The sequence below is a fragment of the Somniosus microcephalus genome, chromosome 10 (genome assembly GCF_052327205.1).
Source record: "Somniosus microcephalus isolate GS21.2 chromosome 10, FLI_Smic_1.0, whole genome shotgun sequence".
In the NCBI taxonomy this organism is placed as follows: domain Eukaryota; kingdom Metazoa; phylum Chordata; class Chondrichthyes; order Squaliformes; family Somniosidae; genus Somniosus; species Somniosus microcephalus.
Window position 1 is genome coordinate 72,939,464 of NC_140996.1, and position 27,149 is coordinate 72,966,612.

Genomic DNA, 27,149 nt, shown 5'->3' on the forward strand with positions numbered 1-27,149 from the left:
TTGGTTCCTTGACATATTGGTCCAGGAAACCATCCTGTAAACACTCCAGGAATTCCTCCTCCACAGTATTGTTACTAATTTGGTTAGCCCAATCTATATGTAGATTAAAGTCACCCATGATGACTGCTGTGCCATTATTGCTCGCTTCTCTAATTTCCCTTTTAATGCCATCCCCAACCTTCGCATTACTGTTTGGAGGTCTATATACCACTCCCACTAATGTTTTCTGCCCCTTGGTATTTCTCAGTTCTACCCATACAGATTCGACATCATCAGAGCTAATATCCTTCCTTACAATTGTGTTAATCCCTTCTTTAACCAGCAATGCTACCCCACCTCCTTTTCCTTTTTGCCTATCTTTCCTGAATATTGAATACCCCTGGATGTTGAGTTCCCAGCCTTGGCCACCCTGGAGCCATGTTTCCGTAATCCCAATCAAATCATATTTGTTTACCTCTATTTGCGCAGCTGATTCATCCACCTTATTACGAATGCTCCTCGCATTAAGACACAAAGCCTTCAGGCTTGTTTTTTTAACGCTCTTAGACCTATTAGAATTATTATTTATTGTGGCCATGTTTGATTTAAACTGTTGATTTCTCTGACTGCCACTTTTGTTTTTCTCCGTCCTATCTTTTGCTTTTACCCTTGTCGCCCTTTCCTCTGTCTCCCTGCTCAGGTTCCCAACCCCCTGCCATTTTAGTTTAAATCCTCCCCCAGAGCATTAGCAAACACTCCCCCTGGGACATCGGTCCCGGCCCTGCCCAGGTGCAAACCGTCTGGTTTGTACTGGTCCCACCTCCTCCAGAACTGGTTCCAATGACCCAGGAATTTGAATCCTTCTCCCTTGCACCATTCCTCTAGCCACGTATTCATCTGAAATATCCTTCTATTTCTACTCTGACTAGCACGTGGCACTGGTAGCAATCCTGAGATTACTACCTTTGAGGTCCTATTTTTTAATTTACCTCCTAACTCCCTATATTCAGCTTTTAGGACCTCATCCCATTTTTTACCTATTTCGTTGGTACATATATGCACCACGACAACTGGCTGTTCACCCTCCCCTTCCAAAATGTTCTGCAGCCGCTCTGAGACATCCTTGACCCTTGCACCCGGGAGGTACCCATCCTGGAGTCTCGTTTGCGGCCGCAGAAACGCCTATCTATTTCCCTTACAATAGAATCCCCTATTACTATAGCTCTACCCCTCTTTTTCCTCCCGTCCTGCGCAGCAGAGCCACCCCTGGTGCCAGGAAGTTGGCTGCTGCTGCCTTCCTCTGATAAGCCATCCCCCTCAACAGTATTCAAAGTGGTATATCTGTTTGAGAGGGGGATGTCCACAGGGGACCCCTGCACTACCTGCCTGTGCCTACTACTCTGTCTGTTGGTCACCCCTTCCCTTTCTGCCTGTCCAACATTTGCCTGCGGTGTGACCAACTGCTTAAATGTGATATCCACGACATCCTCAGCATCGTGAATGGTCCAGTATGTATCCAATCGCAGCTCCAGCGCCACAATGCAGTCTGCCAGTAGCTGCAGCTGGACACACTTCCTGCACACATGGTTGTCAGGGACACAGGAAATGTCCCTGAGTTCCCACATAGCGCAGGAGGAGCATACCACGATAAGCCCATGGATGGCAAGGGCCTTGTTCACAAGTGAATGGACATTCTGGAGGGAGATGTGGAGAGGGTCGGTGATGTCTGCCCCACTGCCAGCATCCACAGTGTCAGTGCTGGGGGGATGAGTTGGATGGGGAGGAGATTCGCAAAATTAGTCCCCAGTGAGTATAATCTTTATACTCACTTTTGTCCTGACATTTGAAATTCTACCACAGTATTCAGCTGTAAAATTCGGATGCTGCTGCCAATGTTTAATTTTATTGATTACCAGGATTTTATTTAACAGCATTTGTGGTCATTTTGAAGTATATTTATAAAAGTAAATTCTCCCTACTGTTTCATGCTGAAACTTAGAACTGCGGATCGGGTTCCTGTCCAGCAGGTGGCGACATAAGCTCTGTGACCTGGGACAAAGTTCGGAGCCGGAGCCGGAACCCTGACAGCACAGCGGAACCGGACCAAAGGAGGCCAGTGAGTGAATACTGAAACAATTTAAAATGGTTATATACTCCAGTAATAACCTTTGTGGGTGCTTTTTAAATGATATAACTCAGCTGGCATCGATTAGAAAAACAACAGCAGGGCTTTTTATAGCTTAAAAACGCACTTTTTAAATTAATGTTATTTTTGGTGTATTGCTAATTCGAAAGTTCACCCATTGATTCCAGCAGATTATCATCAGTAAGAAAGTGCCTACCCAGGGCCTCCCTTCCTGTCTGTGGTAGGGCAGCTTTCATTCTGATCTCCCTGAGGCTGCTTAAATCAATTCATTGGGTAGGAGTTAACTTTTACTGAGTTGTGTTGTAGTGCTGCTGTATGCTGTTTACTTTTATTTAAAATTAAATTTCAATTTTTCCATTTTCAGTGGAGCTGCAGCATTCAGTGAGGGATGTGGCAATTCAAGGAGAACTCGTGCGTCAAGACTGGGGCAAAGGTAAGCAGAGCAGATCTGCTGCTTCTACTTCCAGTGCTGTTTCCATTATTAACCAGCTGTAATTGCCTGCTAATTGAAGCACTTCATCTTACTTTTAGATCAGATAGCGTTTGAGATCAAGAATAACAAAAGGAGCATCGAAGGTAGGCCCACCTTTGGACTAGTATTTTACTGGAAGCTGCATCAACCTGCTGAGATTCCTGCTCACCATGCACTGCTGTATTTGTAGCTATGTCAAGGGCCCTGTCAACCACAGTAGAGGTGAATCCTCGGTTGAGGAAAAAGGAAGACATGTCAGAAGTAACAACAGGAAATGCTGGAAAAACTCAGCAGGCCAGGCAACATCCATGGAGAGAGAAACAGAGTTAACGTTTCAGGTCGAAGACTCTTCGTAAGAACTGGAAAAAAAGAGGAAAGGGGATAGATTTTAAAGCAAGGTGGGGGCTGGGAAAAGAGATGGGGATGAAAGAACAAAAGGAAAGGTCAGCGACAGGATAGAAAGCAGGAGAGATTGAGAGGCATTAAGAGATATTCAAGGAACGAAGGATGGCTCTGGATGAAGTGTGAATGGCTCAGGCAGAACGAAGGACAGCTGCCATGTGGGAGGGAAGAAAAAAGCCCAGACGAAGGTGTGGATTTAAAAAAAAGAGAATATATATCCATCCCACATGGCAGCTGCCCTTTGTTCTGCCTGAGCCATTCACACTTCATCCAGAGCCATCCTTCGTTCCTTGAATAGCTCTTAATGTCTCTTAATCTCTCCTGCTTTCTATCCTGTCGCTGACCTTCCCTTTTGTTCTTTCATCCCCTCCTCTTTTCCCAGCCGCTACTTGCTTTAAAATCTATCCCCTTTCCTGTTTTTTTTCCAGTTCTGATGAAGGGTCTTCACGGATGTTGCCTGGCCTGCTGAGTTTTTCCAGCGTTTTCTGTTATTATTTCGGATTTCCAGCATCTGCAGTATTTTGCTATCTTAGACATGTCGGAAGCACTGGTATAGAAGGTGGCATCGTCAGAGCAGAAGCGGCGGAGACGGAGAAACTGGGAGAATGGAATAGAGTCCTTACAGGAAGCAGGGTGGGAGGAAGTGTAGTCCAGATAGCTGTGGGAGTCAGTGGGCTTGTAGTGAATGTTTGTCAATAGCCTATCCCCAGAGATGGAGACAGAGAAGTCGAGGAAGGGAAGGAAAGAGTTGGAGATAACCGTGTGAAGGTGAGGGAAGGGTAGAAATTGGAAGCAAAGTGAATTAAATTTTCTAGTTCAGGGTGAGGGCAGGAAACAGCACCGATACAGTCATCAATGTACCGGAAAAAGAGGTGAGGGGGGGGACCTGAGTAGGACTGGAACAAACAATGTTCCACATATCCCATAAAAAGGCAGGCATAGCTGGGACCCATGCGGGTTCCCATAGCAACACCTTTAATTTGGAGGAAGTGAGTGGAGTCAAAGGAGAAGTTGTTCAATGTGAGAACAAGTTCAGCCAGACGGAGGAGGGTGGTGGTGGATGGGGACTGGTTGGGCCTCTGTTCAAGGAAGAAGCGGAGCGCCCTCAGGCCATCTGGGTGGGGGATGGAAGTGAAGAGGGATTGGACGTCCATAGTAAAAAGGAGACGGTTGGGGCCAGGAAACTGGAAACTGTTAAAGTGACGGAGGGTGTCGGAAGAGTCGCGGATGTAGGTGGGAATAGACTGGACAAGGGGCGAAAAAATGGAGTCGAGATAGGAAGAGATAAGTTCCGTGGGGCAGGAACAGGCTGAAATGATGGGTCTACTGGACAGCCCTGTTTGTGGATCTTGGGAAGGAGGTAGAAGCGGGCTGTGCGGGGTTGGGGAATTATGAGGTTTGCGGCTATGGAGGGAAGATCTCCAGCGGAGATGAGGTCAGTGCCGGTCTTGGAAACGGTAGCTTGATGTTCAGTAGTGGGGTCATGGTCCAGGGGAGGTGTCGGAGAGTTGGCATTCAGCTTCCGCTAGGTAGAGGTCGATTCGCCAAACAACAACAGCACCACCCTTGTCAGCAGGTTTAATGACAATGTCGGGGTTGGATCTGAGAGAATGGAGTGCTGCAAGTTCAGAGGGAGGTAGTTTGGAGTGAGTGAGGGGAGCAGAGAAATAGAGACGGCCAATGTCACGCCGGCAGTTCTAGAGAGGTTAAGAGGCCAAAGGGAAGGGTCCAGGTAGAACGAGAATTCTGAAAATGGGAGGAAGGGTCAGCTGTGCGGGGGGAAGCCTTCTGGCCAAAGAAGTGGGCACGGAGATGAAGGTGGCGGAAAAAGAGCTCAGCATCGTGCCGAGCTCGAAATTCTTTGAGATGGGGGCGTAAGGGGATGAAGCGTAGGCCTTTTCTAAGGACTGATCGTTTGGGGTCAGAGAGGGGAAGGTCAGAGGGGATGGTGAAAACACGGCAGGGGGTGAGATTGGAAGAAGGGATGGGGTCAGAGGAAAGTGAAGGGGAAGAAGGTTCCAGGGGTGTGTTGGTGTCCAAGAGTTGTTGAAGCTTGCGATCCTTGACACCTGAAAGGAAGAAAAAAGGTTTTTTGTTAAAGCGCCGGATGAGGCGAAGGATAAAATGGAACTGTGGACCAGGACAGCTTTAAGATAGAGTGAGTCTGTGCTGCTGAAGAGAGAGATCGAGAGTGTTCATGTGGCGTCGCTTGGCATTCAGCGTGGATCTCAGGATACAGCGAGAGCAGTGGTTCGAGGAACACTGAATATCTTGGAGATATCTGTAATCCTGGGTGGATCCAAAACATGAGGGGTGGAATTTCAGTTGGAATCCATGTGGAGTAAGTCGGAGCCGGAGACAGTTGCTGAGGAAAGATATGTGGCTGTGAAAGCGAGTTTTGGTAGATACCTGATCAAACACGAGAAGGGAGACAGAAAGCAATGAAAATAAACAAGGTAAAAGAGACAAATGGAAATCCCGTCGAAGAGAAGAGCAGAACCTCTTCAAGGTGGGCATTCTTAGAAGAGAAGTGGCAGTGAACCAAACACTAATACAAAAGCAAAATACTGCAGATGCTGGAAATCTGAAATAAAAACAGAAAATGCTGGAAATACTCAGCAGGTCAGGCAGCATCTGTGGAGCGAGAAACAGATTTAACGTTTCAGGTTGATGACCCTTCGTCACAGACTTTCCCTTTTGTTCTTTCCTTCCCTCCCTCCTTTCCCTGCCCCTGCACTTGCTTAAAACCTGTTCCATCTCCAGCTTTTTCCAGTTCTGATAAAGGGTCATCGACCTGAAACGTTAACTCTGTTTCTCTCGCCACAGATGCTGCCTGACCTGCTGAGTATTTCCAGCATTTTCTGTTTTTATTTAAGAAGGCAACAGTGTTGGAGGTCCTCACTTTTTTATTAGTCATTGACAAGTTCACATCAGGGTCAAAGAGAGCGACAAACACACCTCACACCCCATCCTGATGCATGGATTAAAGGAGAAGGTAATACCCTAGGTTAGAACCAGATGGGGGCTTATTCGTGGAATTCCCCCGTAAGAATGACACAAATTTTAGCTTTGGATTTCACTTAAGTCACAGAGCCCGTCTGTGGCTCCCCCTCCCCCCAATCTCAGGTTGGCTGAAAGGAGAAAACATCCTGGAGTGGCATCTGTTAAATGTGATGTATCGCAGGTCTTCTCAGCATCTGGAGGATGCTGGTATCTGACAGCATATAAAGGTGAAAGTACCAGGACCCTCCCTGCTGGTGGCAGGAAGGTCACCTAAGTTCAGTGAAGATCACGTTGCAAAGAAAGAAAAAGAGAAGGAAGAACTTGTATTTTTACAGTGCATTTCAGGTTTTCAGGATGTCCCAAAGCACTTCACATCCAATGAGATAATTTTTGAAGTGTTGTCACTGTTTTAATGTCTGTAAATGCAGCAGTCAATATCCACACAGCAAGATCTCACAACAGCAATGAGATAAATGACCAGATAATCTGTATGCCAGCTAGAGATTCCTACATAAAGGGTGCAGAATCTAAGAGCATAGAAATTGTGACAATGGGAAGAGAATGGAGGCAGCTCATGCACCTGGTCCAATATTGTGGAGCAAGTCAATTGGGAGAGCGGGTGAGCAGGCTAAAGCAAGAGAGCATAGTGATGCTGACAAGAAGGAAGCAAAGTTCAAAATCTGGTAAAGAGATGGGAAGTAAATTCAAGGCAGGTCAGTGCAGTGATGAATGGCCAGGGACTTGGGGCAGGAGGAAGATTCACAGAGATACAGCAGCAAGTCAAGCTAGCCTCAAGTGGGATTACACTAAAATGTAAAATAGTGCAACAGAAAAGGACAAAACAAAGGAAATCCATTTAAAAAGGTTGGAGATCAGGTCCCTGGAGTTTAGGGAAAACTAATCAAAGTGACAGCATGTGGGGGAGAAAGCAGAAACTACAAGACACAATAAAGGAAAGGAAAAAGCCAGAAACACCACAAAAGAGAGTGAGACTTGGGCAATGGAACACTCTGCTCAACGTGAAGTGAACACCCTGAAAAAGGAAAGGAAGGAGAAGGAGAATTTGTACAGTTCCTTATCACATTTCTCAAAAAGATCCCAAAAGCTTCACATCAATGAATATTATTTTTGAAATGTCACTGATGCTGTGTAGGCAGCAGAAAGAATAGCGAAGTCTAAATGGAAAGCTCAGCAAGAGAATTGAGCAGCAGGGCAAAGACTAAAACCGAGTAAAAAAACTGAGACCAAACATATGTAGAGTGAGGATCAAGGACAGAATTAGATAGCTAAAGAGAAATGTGCAGTGAAAGGGACAGGCGTTGACAAGCCAACAACTATACAAGCAGCAAGAGCAGAGGAATCACAATGGAGTGTTGCTAACCAACCTCAGTGAAAGTTTGAAGAGGACAAGGTCTAATAGAATCATCGCTGATACAGATTGAACTGAAGCGGCTGCAGGAAGAAAGTAGCAACCAAGGCTCAGAGTATCCGGGGCCTATGACGAATGCACAGTGTACGCCGTAAGTGCCCCGTATGTTCCGGGTTTCAGCGTGCGATGCGCATGTGTGAAAACCCGGAACTTGCGATCTGTCAAGTTTCAGCTTCGCAGATCGTACGAATCCGCAGGAAATGGACATTCGCTGGCGGAGAGTTGGGCTATTTGCCCAACTACTGCCCAGCGAATGCCAATGAGCCCCATACACCTGGTAAAAGCAGGAGTAGGGCCTTCTTTTACCAGCGTAAGGGTTTAAATAAATATTAAAATCAAATTTTTTAACTAGTTGAACCATTCAAAAACCTTTATAATTATTTTAGGTTATTTTTGACCCCTTGAAAAATGTTTAAATTGATTTCTCCAAAAGTTTAATTTTTGTTTTAAACGTTTAATTAAATTGTATTTTAATTAATTTTGAACATGTGATGATTTATTTTTAAGTGCTGTGAAATGTGTGTTTTAGGGGATTCCTATTCATGCTTATGGGGATTCCGTACGTAAATGAAATCCTCATAAGCATAGTGGGGATACGTGGGCCTTTACGCAGGCGTACACCTGCAGGCCCAGGAGCACGAGTCTTCAAAGATAAGGAGACACCAGGTAAGTGCGGAGACTACTTGCGGTTCCGAGACATTTGCCTGTGGGAAGCCTCCAACTGCAATTTCCAGCTCCATAATGCACCAAGACTGAGCTACAGTCTAAAACCTCTTGGGGATAATTTTCAGGGGCAGTGGTACATTGTGGGGAGGAGAGGCACGGTGGGTGGGAAGCAGCCACGATGATGCCAGTCATGAGGCCCGGGGCCATTTTAACTCTTGGGCCTTATTTCAATTTTTGAAACTCGGACTCCCACCTGAAGCCAACAGGAAGGACAAGATGGCTGGGGGGCAGGTGCGGGAAATCGTGTGACAGGAAGCTGCCAATGAGGACCCAAGGAAACGGTCAAGAGTGGGGGGTTTCCGAGACCATCTTGGTCATGGGAAGGGGAAGGGAAGCCTGGGGCAGGACAGGCCAAGGATGCCTCGTGGGACCTAGATGAGCACATGTTCTCCTCCTGGCTCACATGGAAACAAAAAGGACATGAAATATCTTTTGTTGGCCTCTTCTGGCCATGCTCTGCCTGCCGCCAGCTTTCACTGTCGGTTCCGGTACTGAGCTTCACTGCTGAAATCAACAGTTCAAATCATGCCGGGGCCTGAATGATGTCATCTGTCCCCCGACATTTCAATATTAATGGTGGCCGGCCTTGACGCTGGCCAAAAACCAGGAGTTAAAACATGTTGGGAAAGTAGCTCAAAATGCTCAATTACCATTTTAGCCACCTGCCCACCCTGCGGGCAGGTGGTTAAAATCAAACCTTTAGGCTACAATTTTGTCAATGGATGGGGGTTGGGAGCGGGTCAGGTGGTTTCCGGCTTCCAGTCCCGCCCCCAACTGCATCCGGCCCACAGACGTGATTTTACATTGATTGATCTTGTTAAGCCCACCCTGCAGGCTTGCCAGCCAATTAAGAGGAAGCCGGTCAGATGACATCATTTGATGACACGTCAAAAGGGACCACGCTCAATTTTTTTTTGACAGCTCATTTCTCAGTGTTTGACAGTATTGAGGTGCTGCAAACACTGACAATGACTGTACAAAGATGAGCTCTTGCATCCAGGCTCTCCAGTGACTCCCTCCATAGGCTGGAATAGATGGCAGCTGCAGGTGAGGTGACAGGAGTGATCTGTCACTGGTGAGAGAGGTTCTCCCAATGAGGTGGCACTAGACATCATTTTCAAAACTTGTTACCTAAAGAAATGTGTAAATGCATTAAAAATGATTTTCCCAACATTTTCTTACCTCTGAAAATCACCAGTGCACCATTCACACCACTTCTGCAGCTGTCATCAATGCAGAAATATTACAGCAGACTCGCAACACGCCACACTTACCTGGCCTGGTGTCTGGACGTCGGGAAGCCCGAGGCAGAAGCGGCAAAATTAAAAAATAGCCTGTGAACTACACTCAACTACCTGTTAACAGGCAGGTAAGTGGCTTTAATCCTCTTCCCGCTGCTAGGTATCGGGTCTATGTGCAAATCGGGGACCCGACACTTGGGAAAATTGTTTGGAGGCGGGTTGACGACGGGATCGGACCCCGGCATCAATCAAAATGATTTTAACCTTTGAACCGCTTCCAAACCCGTCCTCTCACTGCCGATAAAATCGCAGCCTTGGAGTCTGAGGGCTGGATTTTGCCAGGCCCGAGGAGGCGGGAATGGAGGCGTGTGGGGTGTTAAAATTGCAAAACGTGGCGGGCGGGCGGGCCCGACCCTGCCTCCATCCCGCCTTCAAGCAATTTTCCCAAATGTGTGGTTTCTGATCCCGCCTCCGCCCCGCCTCCAAGAGGCGGGATAGGCCCTTAAGGACCTTAACAACCACAAAATTGCCTCTATAATCCCATTTTGAGAGGCCTTTCTGATTTTAAAATGTTTCCCACGTGATTCACGTCTCCTCTGAAACACGACGGTGAAACCTGGCGGGAGCACAATTGGATTGCTGACTATCAGCTGCAGCACCACCATTAAATAAGAGATTTGATCAGTCATCATTTGCAGGTGGCAGGACTTTGTTGTCTCAGGTCTGGGGGAACTTTTAACAGGCATAACCATAGCTGTGGAAGTTTGGAGCGTGACACCCATCGCCAGTGTGACCTCCTGGGAAACCCCTCTCGCCACCTTGACTGAGCACTTCCTCAACTGAGGCATCTACCAGAAGCATGGGAACCATTTATTTCCTTTCCTCCTGGACATCAGATAAGGACGAAGACCAACCGCGGCAGCAGTAGAACCATCAACAACAGCAGCAGCGGCAACAACAGGAGCGCCAAGCTGCTGCTCACCCACCTGAAGCTGCACAGGCCAGAAGGCGCCAGCCCATGGAAGCCCGTCGGCGCAGGAGATACCCCCCAAACAGGGTCTACAGACAGAAGATCAGCTACCTCAACATGAGTGAGCAGCAGCGTCAAAGGCGGCTCCAACTTTCGCGAGAGGTAGTGGATGGTGCAGCAAGACCTGGAGCCCAGAGGAGCAGGTGGACACCCCTTACCAGTGGCCGTCAAAGTCCCCACCGCACTCAACTTTTTTGCTTCAGGCTCATTCCAGGGATCAGCAGCAGACATCAGCGGCATCTCCCAGGCGGCCGCACACACTTGCATCATGCAGGTAACCGATGCCCTCTTTGCCATCGCGCACAATCACCTCCATTTTTCCAAGGATCAAGCAAGTGTCATGGTGCGTGCGGTTGGATTAGCTAATCTGGCAGGCTTTCCAAGGGTGCAGGGTGTCGTTGACTGCACACATGTGGCCCTTAAGGCACCCCATCGTAATCCAGGTATTTTTGTCAACCGCAAGAGCTTCCACTCCCTCAACAGGCAGCTTGTGTGTGACCACAAGAAGGAAATTTTGCATGTTTGTGCCAAGTACCCTGGCAGTTGCCATGACTCCTTCATACTGCACCAGTATAGTGTGCCTCCGCTCTTCAGTCCGCCAGACCAACTTAACGGATGGCTACTTGGAGACAAGGGCTATCCCCTGAAGACGTGGCTAATGATGCCGCTGAGCCCATCCAACGAAGCTGAGGAGAGCTACAACTACAGCCACATTTCTACCAGATCCATAATCGAGCAAACCATTGGCATGCTGAAGATGCGCTTCAGATGCCTGGATAGATCAGGTGGAGCCCTGCAGTACTCAGCAGCCAGGGCCTCCAGAATCGTCGTGGTTTGCTGTGCACTTCACAACATGGCACAGCATTGTGGCTTGCAGATTCCTGAGGACCAAGTGGCTCCTCACATATCCTCCTCAGATGAGGAGGAGGAGGAGGAGGAGAGTGAAGACAAAAATCTTGCAGAGGCCCATCAACCAGCGGCAGCAGTACGCGAGAACATTGCTGCCAGGGATGCAAGGAATGCACTCATCTTGGCCAGATTTGCTTAGCCTAGCCAATCAAGCACTTTTGCCTCGCAGCTTCTTACAAGAGCATCGACAATGGCCACGAACCAGAGGATTCCTAGCACTGTGACCACCATACTGACAATTGCAAGTAATCCTAAGCCCTCAATGTGGAAGCCCCGTTTGCGAAATGACACATGCCACAACTGCAACAGTTGCCATCAGAATTTTAATTTTACAATAACCAACTGATGGCATTTTAAAAATAAACACATTTCACCCAAGTGACGACCCTTGTGACTATTTGTGCAGTATCTTTCTCTTACGCTTGCTCCTATGTGGTGCTTCCCCTGTGGCTTCAGCAGATGTGGAGGCCCTTTCTCACTTTCTTGCTGCTCCTGTCTCGACACCTTTGGCGGGCGTCCTCTGGGGTTGCGAACCTGTGAGGGCTCGTCAACAGTCTGCTGCTCCTGCGGCTGTGCAGGGATTGAGACGCCGATCTCAGTTGGGTGGGGACTCTGGTGGGGCTCTGACCGAGGGCTCTGCAGTGGTTTGGAGAGGAGCCCCCACTTCCTTGATGTCTGCCACCAACTTCCCTCTCATGGGTCAGGTCCCCCTCAGCGCTTGCAAGTGGCTTGAGAGCACCTTGCTGCACATCAGGGGGGCCATGGGGACCCGTACCTGCCCTGGCAGTCCTACTCAGAAGGACTTCTATGAAGCTCTGGTTTCTCTGTTCAATAGCTGACCGTCGCTCCTCCAGAGATGTCAGTCTATTCTGAACACTCACCATGTTTTCCTCAATCCGGTGACTTACTGTCTTCATGGCCATAGCCAGCCTTTCCACAGAGATTGCCATCCTTTCCGTGGTGCGGCTTTCATGCGCCAATGACTCCACAAAGGCTCTGCTCATGTTCGCGATGGACTCCTCCATTCGCTCCACGCTCGCAGCGACCCTGGAGATAAAACCTGCCAGAGACTCCTGCACTTGTTCCTGGAGTTCCAGCACCGCTGTTCTTCTGGATGGACCCAGAGGCAGAGGGTCGACATGCAGCTGAGCCGAGCTGGGAGAGTCCTGCGCCCTCCGACTAGGACTCTTCACTGCTGTCCCTGTCTCCACAATCTGCTGATGCTCCCTTGTGAGCTATGATACACCAGGTGACAACACTATATCTCGCGATGGTCCCACCGAGGTGTGAGTGTCTGTGCTGGTGCTGGGTTGGCTGAATTCTGCTGACGCTGCGCCCTCAGATGTTGCAGCTTCCTCTGAGGAGTCTGGAGACTCGGGCTGTTCCTCCTGGATAGTGGGGACGGGTGCTTGTGATGGTCCTGTGGGGGAGTAAAGGAAAGAGTCAGAGATGTGAGGTCAAGGTTACATGCACATTGCATATTGCAGATGGTCATAAGTCCATCTGTTAGAGCTTCAGAATCATTATTAGCGACTCATGCAATGTCAATGAGAGAGATGAAAGACTATTCTGTCACCAGCTTGCTGTGATGCACCCGTCTGTCTGTCCCCCACTTGAGCATCGTTCTCGAGTCCCACTATCTCCAGGACCGCCTCCTCCCAAGGGGTGAGGTGGGCTACTGAGGGTGGCCCTCCTCCTGTTCTCGCTCTTTCCCTCTTATTGTGAGCTCTCTTTTCCTGCAATGAGGGAGACAAGTGGAGTTTGAGTGAGAATGAAGGAGTGAGTGTAGAGAATCCATAGCATAGATGCTTAGAAGGAGACAAAGATGGAGTGAGGTGGCAAGACCAAGGGCCCTCCCTGTGTTTTGTAAGTTGTTTTCATAGCATCACAGTGATAGGGAGTGTGAGGGCTGCATAGTCAAATAGTTAGGTGAATGTGACCATAGAGAGAGGGAATGGGTAAGGGTGCAGGGATGTCAGTGTCAAGTGGGATGTGGAGGAAGAGGTTGCTAAAGCTGAGTGCTGGTGAGGAGAGGCAATGGGGATCAGATTGAGGGTGATGGCAAAGTCATACTCACTTTTCCAGTGCGCAGAAGGTTATGAAACCTCTTCCTGCACTGAAGCCAGGCTCTGTGGATGAGGGACAACGAGTTCATCTCCTGGGCCACCTGAACCCACACAGCCTTCGTCTGCTGGGGAGGCTTCTTCCTCCCTGAAGAAGGGAAGAGCACCTCCTTACTAGCTCTTGCTCCCTCCACCAAAGTTTGCAGGGTGATGTCATCAAATCTGAGAGCAGACTTAGGTCTCCCACTGCTCATTCTGCCTCCAGGTCCCTCTCACTGCAAAGGCCAAAAGGTTGGCAGTCTGCAGAAGAAGCAAGGCTTGTTGCAGACCTTAAATGCAGCAGCAATGATGATGTCATCGGAGGCGACTTTCAGACTGAAAAAACGAATTGGGCCATGGGTTCCCACACGCTGGAACTCAATTGCCCAATTAGGTGAAAATCGCATCAATCTCCCACATCGATTTGGAAAGCGGATTACACGACCCCAGCCCGCCCCAATGAAAAAAATCCAGCCCTGAGCTTATGGGAAGGAGCCTTGCCAGCACAATGGGAAGTTCAGGTTCACCACCCACGATTCTCTGCCCTTAAATCGGTAGCAAATTGTGGGCAACTGTGTCCATGATTTCTCAACATGAAGTGCCAGCAGGCAAGGCTCTTCCTCTTGCTTCATCTCATTCTTTTTCAAATAATAAGCCTTTAACCCATGTTTATTGTGTTAATGTAAATTGGAGGTTCTCTCACTCTTGCTCTTGCTCTGTATCTCGCTCTTTCTCTTTTAAATGTAGGAGGGGGTATTTGTCCCTCACAGTAGAATAGCCAGCTGACACTCACTGAGGTCCCATGTGAGGAATGGTCATTTCAGTGAAGTACTGGGGAGCTGCCAATACCCATTGAAGTACAGCCTGGCAAGAGTCAGCACCTTCAGGAGAGAAGCACAGCAAATGGGGTAGGAAGTGAAGCACATAGAATCATACAGCAAAGAAGGAGGCCATTCGGCCCTTCATGCCTGTGCTGGCTCTTTTGAAAGAACTATCCAATTAGTCCCAAACCCCTGCTCTTTCCCCATAGCCCTGCAAATCTTTCCTTTTCAGGTATTTAGCCAATTCTCTTTTGGAAGTTTCGATTGAATCTGCTTCCACCACCCTTTCAGGCAGTGCATTCCAGACCATAACAACTTATTGCGTAAAAAAAATTCTTCCCATCTCCCCTCAAGTTCTTTTGCCAATTATTGTAAACATGGACTAAAAGCTTAGGTCAACATCAAACCAGTTATGTGGAGAGCGGGAGATTTCATTTCAATTATGCAAAATGCAACTTTGCAACATTGTAATATTTGCCAAAGAAAAAATTGAACTTTTTTTTTGATGGATGTAACAATATAAAATTGATTATTTAAACTTTAATTATTCAATTCATATGATGCAACTGATATTACAAATTAAAGCAGGACTCAACGGGTAAAGCATGGCACCTGAGACAGGGGGGATGAAATAGCACTGTCTGTCTCACGTGCCATATTTCACCCTTTGAGTCTGTCCTAGGATCTCCTTATGTAGCTCAGTGCCATGTTTTGTTTGATAACATTCCTGTGAAGCGCTTTGAGATGATTTACTACATTAATCTGCATTAAGGGGTAAAAGACACAAGACACAGAAATGATGCAAAATGATTGTGCATTAGAATCAGAAATGTTTTTGATGTGGAAAAAAAATCTGCATATTAATAGACATTTAATTCCAGAAAGGTTGAATCTTGTGATGGTGCCTGACATGTACTCTGCCTATGGTGTGCAGCTAAAACCGTTTGTTACTGTATGTGATGTGATACTGTACTGGCTGTATACAGTGGAGTAAATCTCTCTAATATATATTTTATAATAATAGAGATATGCATCAGCTGTGGGAGTCTACAAGTGATTACTCAGCATCCACTCTTTGAAGGAGGGCTTTGTGATCCATGTAAGGTACTGTGCATAAAATGAACTGGAGGGAAAATGTAATGTAAATGAGAATTGAGTGTGTGCTAATTATGTTAACTAGTGAATGCCCTGTGGCTTTGCTCACAGTTAGTGGGAGGTAATGGGATGTCTTATGTGCGGGGTATATGTCCAAAGATGTGCGGGGTAGGTTGATTGGCTATGATAAATTGACCCTTAGTGTTAGGGGGATTAAATACGTAGGGTTACGGGGATAGAGTGGGATATGTGTTGGTGTAGGGGTTACGGGGTTCGGGTGGGATATGTGTCGGTGCAGGCTCGATGGGCCGAAATGGCCTCTATCTGCACTGTGGGGTTTCTGTGATTCTGTTTCTGTGATATCTGTCGGCAGACATAGAAACATTTTGCTGAAATGGGCCTGATGCAGATTGTTTGTTTTACAGACAGCAAGTGAAAATACAGAGTAGCCATTGTAAACAAATCTCACCTTGATCCATCTAACTAAAGAACCCTCTTACAGAACAAGAAAAATAAGGAAAATGTGCTGCAGTACCACTTTTAGCAAGTGCACTTAACTTTTCCTGATCAGTCTTCTGATTCTGGGTGGTTCTGGGCTTGAGATGAATGAGTTTCTCCTCACTTAGTCTTCCTTCCTATGTGGCTATGGGTTGATTTTGTTTTGGAAATACCTGCCTTTCTAGATAATTTCGAATTGCAAAATCTGCAATTTAGCTTTCAGCTCAGGGCCCAGGCCATTCCCTCACAGTTTAAAACTGCACTAAAAGATTCTCTTTTTCCCTTTTCTTCCTGTGGTTCCAGAAAGTGAGAGGCCTGTGTCTCCAGGTTGTTCCCCATTCAGGGATACACCATTGGGTTTGGCAACCAAACTAATTACTTCCTCTCGCAACAGTATAATCTCAGCCAATGCCTCATACTGGAGTCACAGTATTAGAATCGTTTGCACCATAATAAGTGTGCATTTTTTTTTAGGCCTCTGGAGACAAGATAATGAGTTGGTTAACATCCTTTAACATTGTAGACCACAATAGGAATAGTTGGCTCATTACTTCCCTATGTCTCAGTGGCTTTGAATTCACTTTGTTTTAAAACACAATATTTAAATAGAAACGTTTTAGGATTGATTTATATGAAGAAAATCAAAGATCAAAAATCCCAAAATGTGACATCTTTTAAAAGTATTACTCTTAGACTATTGGTCCTACCTCTAGGCTTTACCAAAGTCACAAAAGTATTATTAAATGATGATGAAAGAAAATACATATACGAATCATGGGCAGGTAGACATTCCATGGGGTTTGCCGATCGCCCAGTGTAACTTCAGAGGAAACTCCGGAGGTGGTTTTCACCCAGTTATTGCGGGTTTTTGCCAGTTACTGCGGGTTTTTGCCAGTTACTGCGGGTTTTTGCCAGTTACTGCGGGTTTTTGCCAGTTACTGCGGGTTTTTGCCAGTTACTGCGGGTTTTTGCCAGTTACTGCGGGTTTTTGCCAGTTACTGCGGGTTTTTGCCAGTTACAGCGGGTTTTCGCCAGTTACAGCGGGTTTTCGCCAGTTACTGCGGGTTTTCGCCAGTTACTGCGGGTTTTCGCCAGTTATTGAGGGTTTTCGCCAGTTACTGCGGGCTTTCGCCAGTTACTGCGGGCTTTCGCCAGTTACTGCGGGCTTTCGCCAGTTACTGCGGGCTTTCGCCAGTTACTGCGGGTTTTCGCCAGTTACTGCGGGTTTTCGCCAGTTACTGCGGGCTTTCGCCAGTTACTGCGGGTTTTCGCCAGTTACTGCAGGTTTTCGCCAGTTACTGCGGGTTTTCGCCAGCTACTGCGGGCTTTCGCCAGTTACTGCGGGTTTTCGCCAGTTACTGCGGGTTTTCGCCAGGTATTGCGGGTTTTCGCCAGTTACTGCGGGTTTTCACCAGGTATTGCGGGTTTCCGCCTGTTACTCAGGTTCAAGCTGGGTTCAAGCCAATCTCCCGCTGAAATTATAGCATGAGAGCAGAGAACCCCCATGGAAACTCTAGGTGGCAGGCTCATGAATTGAAAGATTTGTAAATTCAATGCCAGAGCATTATACTTCAGTGTAAACCCCAGCTGTCATCTCTCATTATTGTGGCTTAATCCTTAAATGGATAAACAATGCAAAAAAGACCATCACTTAAGAATGTGTTATACTAAATCCTGCGTAGTTGGTTAGGGTTGTTTTTAAAAACACAATTTTGTATTATTTTAAAGATTAGGGCAAATGTTTATTGTGGGACTGCAAAATAATCTAAGAAAAGTATGTGAATTAATATTGAATTAAAAACAATAATGCTGGAAATTAACCAACGGAGTAGTTGTACAAAATTGTGCACCCAGCATATTTTCCATCCATTACTGGCACAAACTTTTCCAGGACGCACTCCTGATGTATAAAGCTCCACTCCAGGATCACAATTTTGTAAAATTTTCCCTAGGTGCATAATCCGCATTGCTAAAGAGAAATGACAGGTTAATGTTCCGGTTATAACCTTTTATCAAAACACAAAGAGCACAGAACCTGACAAAGGTTTATATCTGAAACATTAACCATTTCTTTTCCTTTTACAGATGCTGATTGACTGCTGTGCATTTCCAGGATCATCTGTGTTTTCCTTTTTATTTGTACTGTAACATCTGTGTGTTTCTTTCACAAGGACAACTTCCTGGAGACTATGTTCTTGTATGATCAGGATGGATACCAGTCCTTTTGCACAATTTGCTGTGGTGGAAGCAAAGTGCTGATGTGTGGAAATTCTGGGTGTAAGAGGTACAGCATCCATGTGTCAAACCCTCTTGAAAGTGATCATACCCTGCTGTTTTTAGGGGGGAAAATCTGACATCATTATTAATCAGAAGCTTCAGTATATGATCTATAGGATAATGTTAGTCTCCTTGTCCTTGTCTACCACAAGTTGCCTCCTGAACCAAGAATTAATTTCAAAGCTGCCTTTCTTTATCTGATCTCTTGGGCTAACTATTATAGTTCAGAAAGTTACAAGCATTTTGCATACACTAGCTGTAACTGTCCGTGTTGGTGTGCAATATCTGTCCGAGCTAATGAGCAATATGTGTGTTAATTAACAATGTGTGTGATAGTGTGGAATATCTGTGTGTGATAGTGTGGAATATCTGTGTGTGATAGTGTGGAATATCTGTGTGTGATAGTGTGGAATATCTGTGTGTGATAGTGTCGCATACTTGTGTGTGATAGTGTGGAATATCTGTGTGTGATAGTGTCGCATACTTGTGTGTGATAGTGTGGAATATCTGTGTGTGATAGTGTCGCATACTTGTGTGTGATAGTGTGGAATATCTGTGTGTGATAGTGTGGAATATCTGTCTTAGTTTGGAAAAATAGAGGGTAGCGTTGAGCTGCTCATGTAATACCAACAGTATACAATAGATGGAGCTCAAACACTTTACACTGGAGCAATAACCCTACCAATGTTTAAACCCTGTGAGCTGCATTTGTTGTACAGATGTGAGGATACATTTTACGAATTTGCACTCCAAACCTTTCACGTGACAGGAATTTACATTGGTCCTGAACAGGAATGTATATCGAGAATTGGGATAGGCCAGGTCGTCACGCCCCGTGTGATTTTGTAAGGGACACGTTAGCTTTCATGCCCATGTTCCTGAGGCATGCACTTGCCATACAAGCTCTGCCCTGCCAGCAAATTTTTTAAAAACCTTCCCTGTGGTCAGACATAGCGACTTGTATTTACAGTGAAAATGTCCCAGCCATCAGAACTTTCATGATATGAAATGCATTTTAGTGTAATAATTTATAAAAATGCATTTTAGTGTAGATGCTGTGGTGGAAGAATAAAAATATATTGGTGATTTGGGTATAAATTTTGCCTGTTTCATTTTTTAACTTGTGAATAACACAGTCAGTCAGTTGCAACATGCAACTGCTTAGCACTGACGGTAATTCTCATTTATTTTTGTTTGAATGAAGTGTAACCTTTTTAACAGTGATGCCAATGCCCTGTAGGTGTTACTGCTGTGAATGTTTGGATGCTCTTGTGAAGCCTGGCACTGCAGAAAAGGTTGAAGCAATGGATCCCTGGACATGTTTCATGTGCTGTTCGGTTAAGTCTTTCGGGCTGCTCCGAAGGAAGAGGAGGTGGCAGCTAAAACTGAAGCGGTTCTTCGACCAGGAGAGTGTAAGTGTAATCAAAACTGCTACTTCAGTTGATCTAGGAACATAGGAACAGGAGTAGGCCATATAGCCCCTCGAGCCTGTTCCGCCATTCAATGAGATCATGGCTGATCTGCGACCTAACTCCATACACCTGCCTTTGCCCCATATCCCTTAATACCTTTGGTTAACAAAAATCTATCAATCTCAGATTTAAAATTAACAATTGATCTAGCATTAATTGTTATTTGTGGAAGAGAGCTCCAAACATCTATCACCCTTTGTGTGTAGAAGTTTTTTCTAGCTTCACTCCCGAAAGGGCTGGCTCTAATTTTTAGACTATGCCCCCTAGTCCTAGAGTTACCAACCAGCGGAAATATTTTCGCTCTATCTACCTTATCAGTTCCCTTAATATCTTGAAAACTTCAATCAAATCAATCCTTAACCTTCTAATTTCCAGGGAATACGACCCTAGTTTGTGTAGATTCTCCTCATAATTTAACCCTTGAAGTCCAGATATTCTGGTAAATTTACGTTGCATTCCCAACAAGGCCAGTGTATCCTCTCTAAGGTCTGGTGCCAAGAACTGCTCACAGTACTCTAGGTGTGGTCTAACCAGGGCTTTGTATAGCTGCAGTATAACTTCTATCCCCTTGTATTCTAGTCCTCTAGATATAAAGACCAGCATTCTATTAGTCTTTTTTATTATTTTCTGTACCTGTCCATGACATTTTAATGATCTCTGTACCTGGACCTCCAAGTCTCTTTGGATCTCCACTATTTCTAGCATTTCACCAATTAGAAAATACTTTGTTCTATCCTTTTTTGGTCCAAAGTGGGTGACCTCACATTTGCCTACATTGAAAATCCATTTGCCACAGTTTTACCCATTCGCTTAATCTATCAATATCTCTTTGTAATTTTATGCTTCCATCTAATTGCTTCTTACAATGCCGCCTATCTTTGTGTCATCGGCAAACTTGGATATGTGGCTTTCTATCTCATCATCTAAATTGGTAATAAATACGGTGAATAGTTGAGGCCCCAACACAGATCCTTGTGGGACACCACAATCACATCCTGTCAATTAGAGTACCTGCCCATTATCCCTACTCTCTGTCTCCTGCTGCTCAGCCAATTTCCTAACCTGCTCAATAATTTCCCCTCAATTCCATGCGCTTCAACTTTAGCTAACAGTCTCTTATGAGGGACTTTATCAAATGTCTTCTGGAAGTTCATATAAATAACATCCATAGACATTCCCCTGTCCACTACTTTAGTCACCTCTTCAAAAAATTAAATCAACTTCGTCAGGCATGACCTGCCCATCATTTTCCATCAATTTGTTTTAATGGCTCACAACTCTGGCAGTGCACACCCAAATTTCCACTATACTCACCTGGCAGGCAAGGCTCGCCAATGGGAGCTCAAACTCGGCACGTTACCTCTATGTATGATTTATCAATTTCTGATGAAGACATTTTGGTGAAATAGTATGCAATTAATCTGAGGGCATGTGTTCACAAGCTTAATAGCATTGTGACCTCCACCCTTTACGTTTATCACACTTAATGGTATAAAGCCTCCTGCCCCTTTAGGTTTATTAAACATCTGTATATAATAAATCTTACATCTGTGCACACTTTCTGTTAGCTATTTCCATTATAAATTCCCATGTCCATATTTATAATGGAAACTGCCTATGTAAGCTTGACACCCTCCCATCAGTGGAGGCACTGCAGCTTTACCACTGGTAGGAGGTGCAACAGGAAGTAGTGAGTCAAAAGTCATCTGCATTAAATTCAGTTTCATAACCTGCTGTGGTGGGATTTTAATTTACAGTCTCTAATTCAGCACGATACCCACTTGACTAACTAACTGCAGCATAGTCAATAGACATTGGTAGCCTTGTTAGACTTGGGAGAGACATGAAGAAAAGGGGCCTTTGAGCAATTGGAAAGAAACAGAGGGTACACTTGAGATATAAGTGTGTGCGCAGCAAAATTCAGTCCCCATTGGAAAGGCTCCATGCTGGGAGTTCACAATGGCAAAATATATCCGCTGAAGGAATGTAGGAAGTCAAATTGTAGTGATTCAGGCAGCATACTGTGAGGTCTGAGGATTATAGGACTAATTCTATGCCTCCCAATAGGGAGCTTTGTTCACAGGGAGCAGAAGTTGGAGAATTAAGGCTACAACATTATAACTATCTTTGAAATAACAACAGAAAACGCTGGAAAAACTCAGCAGGCCAGGCAACATCCATGGAGAGAGAAACAGAGTTAACGTTTCAGGTTGAAGACCTTTCGTCAGAACTGGAAAAAAGCAGGAAATGGAAAGCAAGTTTAGGAGCTGGGAAAAGTGGGAGGGGATGAAAGAACAAAAGGGAAGGTCCATGATAGGATAGAAAGCAGGAGAGATTAAGAGACATTGAGAGACATTAAGAGATATTCAAGGCAAGAGGAGGTGGTAATGGGACAGGTTAAGGAACAAAGGATGTCTCTAGATGAAATGTGAATTGCGCTGGCAGAATGAAGGACAGCTGCCATGTGGGAGGGAAGAAAAAAAGGCCAAACAAAAAGTGTGGATAAAAAAAAAAAAATATATATATGTGATAGGGGCCGAGGTTATGATCTGAAATTGTTGAACTCTATGTTGAGTCCAGAGGGCTGTAAGGTGCCTAATCGAAAGATGAGATGCTGTTCCTCGAGCTTACGCTGAGCTTCTGTGGAACAATGCAAGAGGCCGAGGACAGTGAGGTCTAAGTGGGAATGGGGCGGTGAATTAAGTGACAGGCCACCGGGAGCTCGGGGTCTCCCTTACGGACTGAACAGAGGTGCTCTACAAAGCGGTCACCCAATCTGCGTTTGGTCTCCCCAATGTAGAGGAGACCACATCGTGAGCAATGAATACAGTATACTAAATTGCAAGAAGTACAAGTAAATCGCTGTTTCATCTGGAAGGGGTGTTTGGGGCCCTGGACAGTGGGAAGGGGGGAGGTATAAGGGCATGTGTTGCATCTCCTGAGCTTGCACGTGAAGGTGCCGGGCGAAGGGGAAGGGGTGCTGGGGGTGGTAGAGGAGTGGACTAGAGTGTCGCGGAGGGAACGGTCCCTACAGAATGCTGAAAGGGGAGGTGAGGAGAAGATGCGTTTGGTGGTGGGATCACGCTGGAGGTGGCGAAATGGCGGAGGATGATCCATTGAATGTGGAGGTTGGTGGGGTGAAAGGTGAGGACAAGGGGAACTCTATTGTGGTTCCGGGGGGGAGGGGCAGGGGTGAGGGCAGAAGTGCGGGAGATAGAACGGACACGGTCGAGGGCCGTGTCAACCACAGTAGAGGGGAATCCTCGGTTGAGGAAAAAGGAAGACATGTCGGAAGCACTGGTATGGAAGGTGGCATCGTCGGAGCAGATGCGGCGGAGACGGAGAAACTGGGAGAATGGAATAGAGTCCTTGCAGGAGGCGGGGTGGGAGGAAGTGTAGTCCAGGTAGTTGTGGGAGTCGGTGGGCTCTATCTTTGATAGAACTCTATCTTTGACCTGTGCTCCCGACAAGAGCAGCTTCCCTAATGGGAGAGTGTGATTGTGGAATTAACTCCTGTGAGTACAGAACTTGCATTTATATGGTGCCGTTCACAACATCAGCACATCCCAAAGCATTTGACAGCCAATGATTTACTTTTGAAGTGTTGTAATATAGAGAAATATGATCGCCAATTTACGCACAGCAAGATACATTATGTAGATGGGAGTAGAAAGTTGCAAAGGGACATTGATATATTAAGTGAGTGGGTAACACTGTGGCAGATAGAGTTCAATTTGGGGAAGTGTGAGGTCACCCGCTTTGGACCTAAGAAGGATAGGTCAGAGTCTTTTCTAAATGGCGAGAAGCTAGGAACTGTGGAGGAGCAGGGAGATTTAGAGGACCAAGTGCAGAAATCACTGAGAGCTAGTGGACAGGGGCAAAAGAAAATTAAAAGGCTAATAGAATGTTGTCCTTTATCTCAAGGGGTTGGAATACAAAGAGGTGGAAATTATATTATGTAAAACTCTGGTTAGACTCCATTTAGAGTGCTACAGTCAGTTCTGGACACCGCGGGGGAATTTTAACCTAAAAAAACCAGAGGGTTAGGAATTAGTGTTAAAAATCTGAATCCTGATCTGAACCCGCCTTCATCCCACCCACTTCTGCTTTTAACGGAGGCAGTACAGGAGGCGCGATGGGGGCGAGCAGCCAACCAGGAGGCAGGACGTCAATTTAAATATTACAATGAGGCTGGAAGACTTTTCTTTAATCTCCATTTTGTGTTTAACTGTAGCTGGTCGGGTTTTACACACCTCGTGAAACCCAGCAGCTACAGCAAGGTGAAGTGCCTTTATACCTAGCTCCTGGATCCAGGGTCCCTGCCTAACCCACCCCCAGCTATCAGAGTCACTACCTCAGGCCTCCGATCACTCCACAAGGCCTCCCCCCAGACCTAGACCTCCGATCATTCCACCAGGCCTCCCCTGCACCCCTCCCAGACCTCCGATCACTCCACCAGACCTCCCCCTCCCCCCTCCCAGACCTCCGATCACTCCACCAGGCCTCCCTTGCCCCCTCCCAGACCTCCGATCACTCCACCAGGCCTCCCCTGCACCCCTCCCAGACCTCCGATCACTCCACCAGACCGCCCCCTCCCCCCTCCCAGACCTCCGATCACTCCACCAGGCCTCCCTTGCCCCCTCCCAGACCTCCGATCACTCCACCAGGCCTCCCCCTCCCCTCTCCCAGACCTCCGATCACTCCACCAGGCCTCCTATCACTCCACCAGACCTCCCCTCCCAGACCTCCGATCATTCCACCAGACCTGCCCCGCCCCACTCCCAGACCTCCTGTCACTCCACCAGGCCTCCCCCTCCTAGACCTCCTGTCACTCCACCAGGCCTCCCTTGCTCCCTCCCAGACCTCCTATCACTCCACCAGGCCTGCCCCGCCCAGGCCTCCGAGTTCACCCTCTCCTCCGGCCCCCTCCATTCTGCTCCTCTGGCCCCCAATCTTCTCCCGACTCTCCCCCCATCCACTGCCCAGCCTCTGATCTACTGCCTGCCCCCCCACCCCCGATCCTCTTCCTGGCCCAGCCCCCACGTGAACCCTCCCTCCCTCCTCTATGCGGCGTTGTGCCACAGACCTACCCGCCCGTAGCCAGGCAGCCTCTCAATCTGGCTGGCTGCGGCTTTGGAAATATAGGAGGGCCTGCGGGAAACCCGTTCTTCAGGGTTTCCTGACCGCCTCGGAGCCCACCCCACCCTGCTCCCAACCCAACTTCCCCATTAAAATCCAGCCCCGTATCTCAGGAAGGATATATTGACCTTGGAGGGGATACAGTACAGATTCACAAGAATAATGTAAAAGATTATGGGGTTATCTAATTGAGGTGTTTAAGATGATTAAAGGATTTGATAGTGTAAATAGAGAGAGATTTTCTCAGGTGGGGGTGTTCAGAACAAGGGGGCATAACTTTAAAATTAGAGCCAGGCTGTTCGGGGTGATGTCAGGAAGCACTTATTCACAGTGGAACTTTTGATGTTGAGGCTAGGTCAATTGAAAATGTTAAAAAATTGAGGTTGATATGTTCTTGTTAGGAAAGGGTATGAAGGGTTATGGAACCAAAGCGGCTAGATGAGGTTAAGATACAGATCAGCCATGATATAATTGAATGGCGAAACAGGCTCGCAAGGGCTGAATGGCCTACTCCTGCTCCTATATTCCTTCCTATGTTTCCAAGTCACCAGATAATCTGTTTTTCATAGTGTTGAGGAACAAATGCTGTTCAGGACACCAAAGAGAATTCCCCAGCTCGTTTAATGAATAGTGCCATGGCATCTTTTACATTCACCTGAGAGGACAGATAGGGTCTTGGTTTAACATCTTATCCAAAAGAGGGCACCTCCAACAGTGCAGCATTCCCTCAGTGAAGTGTCAGCCTAGATTATGTGCGCAAGTCAAGAGTGGGGCTTGAACCCATGACCTTCTGGCTCAGAAACGAGAGTTCTACCACTGAGCCAAGGCTGACACCCTAAAGTACCATTTGATCAAAGTTTTCTAAGCCAGTCTTTCACCCAATAAAGAATTTGCAAAAGCTGGGGACTTTTCTGTAACAATTTGAGATGCCAGAAATGTGTGTTGATTGAGCTGTTGTCATCTTGTTTGTTTTCTGCAAAGCAGTGAAGATCAGCGAATGCAAAAAATGGCAGCGTTAGAAGTGGGGGAGGCTGTTGATGCTGCCCCTCTGGCTGGAAACTTGCAGAGAACGCCAGACATTTTGAAAAGTTGGGAAGTTTAGTTTGGATTTGCCTTGATTCTGTCAGCTAAATGTGTGAAATTGTGAATGCCAAGCCTGTTTTTAATGTTTTTCAGTAGAGATCCATTCCAGCTGTTCATTGGCATTACTAGAAATGGGTTAAATGGTTCTGTGATGAACAAATACCGTACTGTTTGTCTTGAACTCAAAAGTTCTTTGGGAAGCAGGCTGTGTTAACGAATTAAGAGGGTTTTGCAGCAACAAGTTGTAAAAGGCAACTTCACGACATGTTTTAATGGCAAGGAACGATCTGTCTGCTCAGTAAACAAATCATCCCTGTGCTGCACAGTGCAGGTGATAAGTAGTCTCTAGGCAGGGGACTTCTCATCCAACAATGATAGTTACAAACTCTTACTATGATTGCTGCATATGAGTGAAAGGTTTTCTGCCAAGCAAACTGATCCAGTTCCTGAAAACAGTAGGAGTGCACAAGACCACACAGTTATGTAATGCAGTCTCACACGCCTCTTTGTCGCATCTGTAGAGAGAGCTATTACCCAGTTAGACATCACTACTGGCAGGAAGGAAAGGACACAGAATGTCTTTTAACACTGGTTGTGGTTTTATTACAGTATGTTTATATTGTGCTGATTTCAGCCAATGGCAGCACTTAGTAACATCTCTGTGATATACTTTGTGTTTTTAGAAAACAGCAGTGTTTGTGCCTTTCTTCATCAACCGCATTCAGTTTGTTCAGAAAAACAATTACATAGCAAAATTATTTCTTTTTGGAAAAAAACTTGATCTTCTTTTGATAACTATGTGTAAGATGTAAAGGTTCTGATCAGTTTTATGATTGCCAAACAACAATCAATATCATCCTTACAGAAACAGGAGTAGGCCATTCAGCCCCTCAAGCCTGTTCAGTCATTCAGTTAGATCATGGCTGCTCTGTACCTTAACTCCATTTACCTGCTTTTGCTCTTTGATACCCTTACCTAATAAAAAATCTGTTGATCTCAGTGTTCAAACTTTCAATTGACCCCCTGCACCCACAGCCTTTTTGGGGAAGAAAGCTTCGATTTCCACTACCCTTTGTGTGAAAAAGTGCTTCCTGATTTCACTCCTGAATGGCCTACTGATCTTAAAATGATGCTCCCCTGTTCTACATTCCCCCACCAGAGGAAATACCTTCTCTGTATCTACCCTATCAAATCCTTTGTCTCAATTTAAATACCTCAATTAAATCAACCCTCAATCTTCTAAACTTAAGCCATTTTTATGCAACCTGTCCTCATAATTTTACCCTTTTAAGCCCTGGTATCATTCTGCACTGTACCCCCTCCAA

General features: G+C 46.2%; 1 protein-coding gene across 1 annotated transcript in view; it reads left to right on the top strand.

Annotated features, from left to right (window-relative positions):
* Nucleotides 1-1,993: 1,993 nt before the first annotated feature.
* LOC147111546 (DNA (cytosine-5)-methyltransferase 3-like) overlaps nucleotides 1,994-27,149 on the top strand; it is a 184,909-nt gene continuing 159,753 nt past the window's right edge. The window contains exons 1-6 of the mRNA XM_085998613.1: nucleotides 1,994-2,095; nucleotides 2,490-2,558; nucleotides 2,657-2,701; nucleotides 15,285-15,364; nucleotides 18,025-18,137; nucleotides 19,371-19,542. Of these exons, the coding sequence (XP_085854739.1) occupies nucleotide 2,095; nucleotides 2,490-2,558; nucleotides 2,657-2,701; nucleotides 15,285-15,364; nucleotides 18,025-18,137; nucleotides 19,371-19,542 (480 nt within the window). The 5' untranslated portion in view covers nucleotides 1,994-2,094. The remainder of the gene's footprint in view (nucleotides 2,096-2,489; nucleotides 2,559-2,656; nucleotides 2,702-15,284; nucleotides 15,365-18,024; nucleotides 18,138-19,370; nucleotides 19,543-27,149) is intronic.